General features: G+C 38.8%; 1 protein-coding gene across 2 annotated transcripts in view; it reads right to left on the bottom strand.

The window, feature by feature from the left end:
- Window positions 1-4801, bottom strand: part of ITGA1 (integrin subunit alpha 1) — a 75385-nt gene extending 70584 nt beyond the window's left edge. The window contains exon 1 of one of the 2 annotated variants that reach the window (XM_074568898.1): window positions 4288-4801. In XM_074568898.1, the coding sequence (XP_074424999.1) occupies window positions 4288-4315 (28 nt within the window). In that variant the 5' untranslated portion in view covers window positions 4316-4801. The remainder of the gene's footprint in view (window positions 1-4287) is intronic. The other variant, XM_074568899.1, reaches the window with a different exon arrangement.
- Window positions 4802-10417: the final 5616 nt, after the last annotated feature.

Here is a 10417-nt window from a genome sequence, read left to right as displayed (position 1 = left end):
TTAGAATTGCTAAAAGGACGTTTCTGGTTTCTTTTAGTGATTTTTTTTTGAAAAAAGAACCAACCCTAAACTACTCTGGATTATGGAATTTGCCAACTTGGAAAGGGTTTGGAGTCAAGGATTTAATGAGATACAAGGCTACTGTGAGCAAAAATTATCCCATATCTCACATTATGGTGTACATATAAATTTCTCTGAAGTACTTAGGACTAGTCAGTTGTTGTGACAGGACACTGAATTCAGATCTCACCCCGTAATGTGCATTCCTTGTTTCTGAGCTTGATACTAATGTAAAAACAACTTTATCAGATATTACATAATAGGATTTATTTATGAGTCTTTTCCTGTGAGTACACATGCTTAACTCTGTTAGCCTGAATAGTTTCACAGAAGGAAGCTGGACCACCCAAGGGAATATAACATAAGCACACATGTAAATAACTGTTTAACTTGGGCTAGCACATACTCATAATTTTGTATTAATGTTTTGTGGTTTAAGTAGAGTGTGCATTCAGCTTTTCTTTAGGAGTTCATCTCACTTATCTATGTAAATGCTGCATGGTGAATTTGTGGTGAATTTTTTTCTTTATGTTCTTTGCAATTATAAAATTGACTTCATGCTATTCTTTCAAGAAAAATTAGTCTTAGTGCATATTTACTTTCCACATTAATATTTATTTTAATTTTTATTCTTTTGCTGCTGTGTATTTACAAACTTTTCTCTGCTTGCTGGTTCCAGTCTAATTATTACAAGCAGCCTTACATCCCTGGAGATGCAATATATTTTAGATAAAGGTTTGCAATTTGCATCCAGTACCATCCAGCAGAAAATAAGCATTCACTTCATGTAAGCAAGTGACTCTCTGCATTAAAAAAAAACCCAAACAAAACCCAACCCAAAACAAAGAACAACCACCTTGAAACAAAGTTACCACTCAACATGTTGACTGTTGTGTAAAGAGAGGTGTCGAGATTCACTGAAGTCCTTTCTTAAACAAAAAAATAATGATTGGCAACTGTAAACTTCAAGGGTGTATCCACAATTAGCAAGACCATTGTCAATTTATAAAGGAAAACATTTACTAGTGATGATACTTTGCCTACTCTGGCAAAAAGTAAGTACTGGATATTGTTATTCGTTTGAATATGTCAAAGAATGGGCAGTAGAAGAAAAACATTTCCAAAAATTTAAGAACCATATAACTGCAACTTTGTAAGTTCATACCAGTTTTGCTAATGTCTGGGAGAGAGATGAATTTGGCTTTGGTAGAGCCAAAAGAAGTGGGTACTTTTAACTCTATGTGCAGTTTTAACATGAGAGTTCAAAATTCGTGGTCTGTTTTCAGTCTTGTTAAAGATTAAGTGTGGAACCTGACAGTTCTTACCCTTATCACTTTTAAAAAACAATTTTATATATACTAATAATTGCAGCAATTTGGCATCCTTCTCCAGACCTTCTTAAGCACAGTACAAGACAAAATAAAGATTATGATAGTGTATATTCATAGGGATTTTGAAGCTATGCTGTATTTGTAAGATTATTACTTTGAAAACATTTGCCCTACATCTTCAAGTCCTGATCAACTGCTTTATGAAGCTAGGTTATGTGCAGATTTTAGACAAGGGTTGGTCAAGTTCATAGGAAACCCCCTCTTCCCCATATCATAGCCATTTTAGCTAGAATTCATGCAAACAATCTTAAGTCCTGGATAAAAAAAACTAGTGGGAAAGAATCTCAAAGATAGGGGGAAATCTGCAGAGAAGTGTTGGACATTATTGTTGCAAAAACAAAGGAAGATAAAAGATAAAGATGGAGAGAAAAACTGGGAAAATGTATTTTTTCATGTCTTCCCTTTATCCTGTGTCTGTCCTGCCTTTGCAGGCTCTGGACAGAGACCACTTCATTTTTTGCATACCATTCTGTCTTTATGATTACTGGTCTTTCCTATTATAAAGATGAATACTCTTAATCAGTACCAACAACATGATCATCTCCAACGAGGAGAGAATTCCAGGAAGGTGCAGACTACCCGTAAAAGTATAAGTGAAGAAGCATTAAAAAGTAATGGACCCTTTGGATTGATTTCTTCCTTTCTCTTCTGTTGAAATGTAGAGCTGGAGAAAAACTTCAGTAAATCCCTAGTCAAACCACTTACACGGAGGCCAGGTGAAGTAAACCTCAGCCATCCCTCACGGGTGTTTATCCAACTTCATCAAAACTTTCAGTGAAGGAGATTATGCAGGGGTCGGGGTTTTTGCCAGCCTGTTCTAGCAATTTATTACCTGAAGAGTAAGAAAGTTCTGAATATTCCCTAAGTTTTTTGCATAACAAGTTACCTAGATTTTCTCTTGTCCTTTCTTGGACATGGAGAACCAACTATGCATCAATCTCTTTATAAACCAACATATACGATACAGAAAGTCATGATTGACATGACAAAACAAAAAAAACATTGACATTTGGAAGAATAGTGTCACTAATGATACTTTGGTAAAAACATACATTTGAAATGCTCAACACTTTGCCCCTACTTTTCTCTCTTCTAGATAAACAAGCCTAATTCATTCAGTCCTTCATAGATCATTTTCCTCAGCGCTTATCAGGCTTGTCACTTCTCTGCACACTTCTGCCTGTTTGTCTGCATCTGTCAGACTTCCTGTACTCAAGGTTCTCAGAGGCCTCACCAAGTTGAATTAAAAAAAAATAAATCTGCAATAAAATACACAAACATATGCCTGTATGCACGCCCTTTATTCTAGAGGTGCTAATTTTGTCTGCTAATGCATGCCAGATTATTTGCCTTTTTTTTTTCTTTTTAAGGAAGAGGAGCATGTAATTAATTTGCATTTATTTTTTATTTCACTGTAATTCTAAAACTCCTTGTCCTTATTTTTGTGACATTTTGATTATGTAGGAGTACTTCTCTTACTTATCTGAGAAAATTTGAATCCCATTCCTGGTATCCGTAATGCCTTCTCTTACTTCTAAGCCTATTCTATTTCATACCAACTTTAAAAAAAAACAAAAATCACCCCACAGACTAATAAGCCCCTGACAGATCTGGATGGGACCCACCCTTGAGTTTCCTATCTGTCAGTAAACTCTTTTTTTTGTCATTACTAATGAATTATCTGTCAGCAGTACAAGTGGCAACTTCGCAACCCTGAAGGAAAGTTGTGGCACGCTAAATTGTTGCCACTTTACAACGCCTCCTTCTGTGAAGGAACACAAACAAAAGCATATTTTGGCCAATATCACTGTGTATTAAACGTAATAAAGACACCTATGTGGAAGGGATAAATAGTGCACACTAAAGCACTACATTCAGATTGTCACATTTTTCTGTATCTGTTCTTTCTTGCACAGTAAGTATGGAATGAAGAGGGAAAAACCCTAGTCTTGCCTTTTCCCCACTTGCTGCCGCCTGCATTTTGACGATTCTTGTGAAACCGAGTTCTTCCTCTGCACCGCCTCAGGTTCACTGTGCGTGCTGGCTGCCCGCGCAAGAGCTGCTGGGGAGCACAGTGTCAAAGTCTGCAAGCACACGAGTCCCAGCGTTGCCTTACCCTCCTCCCCACTTCTTGGATTCCCCTCGTTTCAGGTCCAAGATGTTACTACAGACTGACTAGCTAGGGGGATATTGTTGCTTGCTATATTTGTTTTACTAGAAAAGCAATTAATTCCCTAACAATAAATGAAACCCTAAAAGGAAATATTACATATTCCGTCTCCGGGTGATCTCGTCTGTCTGAAGTTAGTTGTGTGCAGTTAACCACTTCCTCACTTCCCTTTTACCACTCAGAATATCTGAAAGTTTAGCAGAGGAGAACAGAAAAGCTACCCTAGTTAAAAAAACAAAACAAAACAAAACAACCCACAGAACAAAAAAAAACCCAAAACCACCAAAACAAAACACAAAAAAACCAACCACCAAAAAAAAAGTTGCCAGGTGCACCTCTTTTCCCAAGCCAGATTCAATTATATTATTTCTTCTAACCCATTCATCCTCATCTAGCAACATTTCCGACCCCCCCCTCCGCCCCCGAGTTCTAAAATTGGTTTTGGGATTACAGTTCCCAGAGAGAGGCAAACCGAAGAACTCCCTGACGGGCTCCAGCTGGAGGGCAGTTCCAGGCAGGGCATTCCCGGAGCAGGGGTCGGGGAGTGGGGGACGCAGTCCCTCGGGTGCCAGCCCCTGACAGCTTCACCCCCCTCCCGCAGCGAGCAGAGCTGCTTTCGGGACCCCGGGTCTTCAAAGCAAGACAGAAAGGGGGGCTTTTCCTCACCTGTCAGTATCCAGTAGGAGGCAGCCATGCCTGGGCTCCTGCGAGTCCGGGGCCGGGAGCCCGGGGCGAGGGCAGGGGTGGCGGGATCGGTCCTGTCGCCGGCGCGCCCGGCGCTGCTGCGCTGCGAGCGGAGCTCAGCGCTCTGCGCCGCCCGCCCGCCCTGCAGCCGAGTTAGGCATTTCCTGTTTGTTATTCAGTCTTTACGTTGTTTCTTCGCATCAAGAAGAACTTAGCTTCCTCCCCCCCGCGCACAACTTTCCTCCCACCCCCCAAAGACCTCTGAGCTTTGGAAACCTCTCCGTAGAACTAGCCTAGCGCTAAGATGTACAAATAAAGCCAATTTTTTCCCACCCTCAAGCCTCCGGCTGTAGCCCTTGGAAAGAGCAGCAGACCTTAAAGGGACATCTGCGCGCTCATAATTAATTTAGAAGTGTCTCCCTCCAGCCAGCCCACCTCCCACTATGGCAGGAGAGAGCTGGGCATGCTCCACAGCCACCTCTTTCGACCTTAGCAGGAGAAACACATTGTTGAGGTAGGGGGTGTGCTTGGCTGGTCAAGCTTAATTTCTCTTACATCACGCCTTAAAAACGTACTTTTTTTGTGGCCAGTCATTTGCCTGCAGGAGGAAGCCAGCAACCCCCTCCCCATTCTCAGCGGCTCTGGGGATGCAGTAACTCCCCTCGAGTCTTTGCGTCTCTCTGGGCTTTGCTACCAGGCAGCTGCCTTTGCCCTCGACTACCAACCATTTGCATGGCAGCCCTTCCCCCTCTTTCCCTGGCCCCTGAATGACTTCATTAATAAATAACCAAATAAATTGCAAAGGTAATCATCAGCCAGATTCAGGCCTGCAAATAGGGATCTTCAGGGTTCATTAAACACTCAGTAAAAGAGCAGTTTACAGGGCTTTTGTGTTTTCCAGAGTGATGCTCAGGTGGAGTGACATCCCTTCAGCAGTGTATGAGTTCTCACACTGGACCTGGTGAAAAATCGTTTCCCATGGTCCCTCAAGCAAGAAAAAGAGAAATCAAAATACTCTATAAGGATTTGGAGATTTTGGTGCTATTGGAAAAATCCCCCATTTTTCCTTTGAATTGGAGCAAAGAATTTGGTGAGTAAGTGGAAGTGAATGGATTTTTTCTAAGTTCCTCTGACACTAATAAACTACAACAGTTAATCATCACTATAACAGTTAAATACATCTTCCAACTTCTGTCTTAATTTTATGAGAACACTTTGGGTGCACCTTTACTTGTAGATCTGTGGAAATTTTAGAAACCACAATTTCAAAGCTGGGTTTCAGAGAAAAGGTCCTCATTCAGTAATAATTTATGCATATGCTTGTCTTTATGTGTTATGAAATACGTTTAATTACCACAGTGGGACTACTCAAAGTAGCACATGTGTAACTTTTGATGAATGAGGGTCTGAGCTCTGTTGGCACCAGTTTAAAAGACTATACGCATTTTTCCAGTTAAAGGTTTTATGCATAAAATTAAAATAAACCAAAATGGCATTCAAATTAAAAGAAGACTGAGATTTTGGAAAAAGTTGTAAATTAATTTTTTGTAAGTGAGTTGTATTACTATTGCCGGTTTTACTCCAGCTTAAAAGGTGGCAGTAACTTACTGTGTGTTTTTGTTTTTTGTGTTTGTTTTGTTTTGTTTTTTAAACAAGCCTTTATATTCCCTTTCTGTCCTTATACTTCAACGAAATGCACATGGAGAAGTTGAGCTTGCTTTCAAAGCATGGTGAAGGATTTCTTTCTGTGATACAATTAACTACACCAAAAGAAGAAACTGGGAACCTAAGGACTTTCGCATGGATTAAAATAATCAGTTCAAACCTGTTTGAGATATATGTGACATTTGGTGTGTATGTAGGGAATGTGCATCATGTTGGAGAATAATGTTTCTTCAGAATAAAAAGAAACATTCCTGAAGTAGGATTATTTCTTATTTCTTCTAAATTATTCTTGCTATTATTATTTATTGATTTCTTTTTTTCCATGGTGTCTTGCATCAGGCAATGTCAAAAGGAAGACATTAGAAAAGATGAACCGCCGGAGTGAGATGGCATTTCTTATTAATTTGCACACATTCAAAAAAGTAAAATATATTACAGAGTTACAGACCATTATTTATTTTGGAATGCCAAACTAATTCAGAAAAATATTTAGTCCAGAAAAATGTTTAATATCTTTATCAATGATCTGGATGAGGGGATTGAGTGCACCCTCAGTAAGTTTGCAGATGACACCAAACTAGGTGGGAGTGTTGATCTGCTTGAGGGTAGGAAGGCTCTACAGAGGGACCTGGGCAGGCTGGATCGAAGGGCCAAGGCCAATTGTATGAGGTTTAATAAGGCCAAGTGCCAGGTCCTGCATTTCGGTCACAACAACCCCAAGCAACACTACAGGCTTGGGGAAGAGTGGCTGGAAAGCTGCCCGGCAGAAAAGGACCTGGGAGTGTTAGTGGACATTCAGCTTAACATGAGCCAGCAGTGTGCCCAGCTGGCCAAGAAGGCCAACAGCATTCTGGCTTGTATCCGGAATAGCGTGGCCAGCAGGAGTAGAGAAGTCATCGTGCCTCTGTACTCGGCACTGGTGAGGCCTCACCTCGAGTACTGTGTTCAGTTTTGGGCCCCTCTGTACAAGAGGGACATTGAAGTGCTGGAGCGTGTCCAGAGGAGAGCTGCCAGGCTGGTGAGGGGTCTGGAGACCAGGTCATATGAGGAGAGGCTGAGGGAGCTGGGCATGTTTAGCTTGGAGAAGAGGAGGCTGAGGGGAGACCTCATTGCCCTCTACAACTACCTGAAAGGAGGGTGTAGAGAGGTGGGTGTTGGCCTGTTCTCCCAGGTGAATAATGACAGGACCAGAGGAAATGGTGTGAAGTTGTGGCAGGGGAGGTCTAGATTAGATATTAGGAAGAATTACTTTACTGAAAGAGTGGTCAGGCACTGGAACAGCCTGCCCAGGGAGGTGGTTGGGTCACCATCCCTAGAGGTATTTAAGAAATGTATAGATTTGTTGATTCAGGGCATGCTCTAGTGGCAGAGATTGTAGGGGTTTGTTTTTTTGTGTCTGTGTATGGTTGTATTCGATGATCTCAAAGGTCCTCTCCAACCATGAAGATTCTATGATTCTATGAAAAGTGAACTCCTATTGCTCGTAGGAGCTTCATTTTTTTCACAGTTTTTGTTGCTTTGGGTGCATTAATTCAGGCAACTCTTCATAACGTATTGCTAAATGCTCTTCTGGAGTTTAAAGTTTTATACATTAGTAGTAAGGAACACATGTATATTAAGAAGGCCTAGAAGAGGTGTGCCCAGGCCCAGAAGTAGTTAAGATATTAGGTAATTTCAATATCTGTGTAAAAAATATTATTAGTTTCAGTGGATCCTAATAGTATAGAAAATATAAAAAACCTACAATAATGGATAAAACAGAAAAGGTCAAATTAGTTTAAAGACTATAATTGTTTTGCATATTCTTTTATGCCTTTGTAAAATGTCACAGTATGCTGAGGAAGGATTTTTTTTCTAGTGCTATAAATTAAACATGATTTGTCATTTTGAACTCTGCCTCCCAGTTGGATTTCAGCAAAATATTTTAGAATACACATTATAGAATAACTATAATAGTAGTCCCATGGAATCTGATAGAAGCATTTGTGGTTAAAGACAAATTTAAAGACTTTGGAAGATTAGGCTGTGAAAAGACAACAAAAAAGGAAAAATATCATTAAGACCCAATTCTTCTCCCTTCAAGAGGGTGGGTGTTTTTCCTGCAAAGAACAGTGGAAATATGTTCTGCCCCAAAAGTGAGGGATGAAGGAGCAGGAATGAAAGCTTTTCAACTAGTTTCAGAGGCAGACAGTCTTCTAATGTGACTATAATGTACATAGAACTCATTTTGTATGGGAATTGTTCTTCCACTCTTATAGAGGATATTTTAATTTAATTTTTAATTTTAATTTATTTTGATTGTTAGGTAAAAAGGATCTCTAACCTATAGCACAAGACAGCAATGAGTAATGCAAGACTTTAACTTCAAATATTCAGAAGCATGCTCAACTTACTTCCATTAAAGGAATAGTATGACAACATCAATAATTGTAAGAGAGATGTAACATGTTTCTGCAGTGTTCACTGTTGTTATTACACTGTATTATGCACTGCATGGAAAATACTACAGAGCTTATTCATATAGCTTCTAAGTGAAGATTTGTCATTCAAAGCTCTTATTATCATCTTTGATGCTTTACATTGTACTGTAGATTAACGATAATTTATATTTACATTTTTTTCTTACACTTGCTTATTCACGGTCTCCAAGATGTCTTTCACCTTGATTACTCTGTTGTTCACTTTCATAGTCTCCATTTTTTCCTATGTGATGCTGGGACCATGCTAGAATTCACTTGGCAGAACTTGTGGGGCTGTAATCTTATTTTTATTATGTCTGAGATACTCAAGGGCTCCTTCTTCAAGTACCAGAACTAAGACCTTGCAGGATTTGATATGGTTCCAGCAATACTCGATGCATAAATCTTTTCATGTTTTACAGCTCAGCTTTTAGCTGATACTTGATATTCCTGGAGAATGCCCATGTTTCTGCTCCATCTGTATTAACCAGTGGTACAAATGTGCCAAAAATCCTTTTTGCTGTACAATGGGATCTTAATAAAATTTTTGTTTTGCGGCTTGCGTTAGTTTAATTAATGTTGGTATGAAATGTTATGGAAAATGCTCTTTGTCTTCTGTGTTCTGTTTGTTCTCTACAATCTTTTATGTCATCTTTGTTGGCTATTTTTGGATTATATACTAAGAATCACAGAGTAGTTGTGAACCAAATTAATATACTGTCTGTATTCCTACTGAAATGAAATAATCTGATTTTCCTCCTTAACGGATTTAAAGTATCTCACATCCTCAGTCATGCTGCTTTTCCTTCTGCATTTTTTCCAGATGCAATTTTTTCAATATTCATCCTGAATTTGTAGAGATCAAAACTATCTGTATCACAAAAATACAGGAAGACCGTGAAGAGATGAGTTTGTGTGGCATCATTTGCTGTTATAAATCTTCCACTAACTTCTTTATTTTATAATTCTTGCTTTACACCCATGTAGATGGATTTTTATATTAGAATAGAATTCAAGACTTCTTTTGCAGATGATACCTCTATTCTTTTCATCTTTTCTTATGCCATTTCTATTTCCTTTGAGTCAGCTTCTTACAATTTAAGTTGCAGTTTTATATCTCCTGTAACATGGAGGAGATTTTCTGCTTGCTCATTTACTTATCTATTTATCTATTTACTATGTCAACAGTAAATCTTTGAGCTCTGTAGTACATTACCAGACTTTAAAATTAATCTATATTTCTTCAAAGTGTACACTACAAATAAGGCTAGAAAAACACAAGATAATTTATCTATTCAACTTGAATGAGGTACTGATCTCTCTGGCCCGAGTATTTCAGCCATTTTGTGCTGAAGCACTTTTTCTGGCACAATGAAGTCATTGGAGCTATGCAATTGAGTCTGAGGGGAATAGGACTTGTAACTTCAAGTGCAGGGAGATGAAAGAAATAAATTTTATTGTACAAAATAAAGGGTCTGAAGTAGAAATTGAAATATTTTTATAAGTTTTTGACTAAAGGTACATATAACATGCCAGCTAATGTTGATCCATCAGGGCATTAGTTCCATGCATTATACAGGTGAAGTTATTTGAAATGAGGTCAGAATTTAGGGGCAGAGGATTAATTGATTCTTATTGTCACCTTGGGTTTTCTGCCCTCTACCCACACTTTTTTTTTTTTTTACAGCTGCTTAACAATTAAATGTCTTTTTTTTTTTTTTTTTTTTTTAACATGCTGCTCATGGTATGTTGCATAACCAATATTGTTTATTGTTCAGATAGATTCCAATTATGAAATTTTATAAAAGAATAACTTACTGAGAGCGTGCTGTGGAGGGACACTAATAGATGACAATAATTTCTCAAAGTAGTTACTTAATCTGCAGAGTTTTACAATTGCAATGCAAGTGTATTGCATTGCACTGCATTCATTGCCTTCACAGCTGGTCTGCATAATATAATTACTTATTACTGTTTGGTTACAGAAA

This window comes from Larus michahellis, chromosome Z, assembly GCF_964199755.1.
Source record: "Larus michahellis chromosome Z, bLarMic1.1, whole genome shotgun sequence".
Taxonomy (NCBI): domain Eukaryota; kingdom Metazoa; phylum Chordata; class Aves; order Charadriiformes; family Laridae; genus Larus; species Larus michahellis.
Note: the sequence above shows the minus strand (reverse complement) of the source record. Positions and strands in the feature narration are given on the sequence as shown.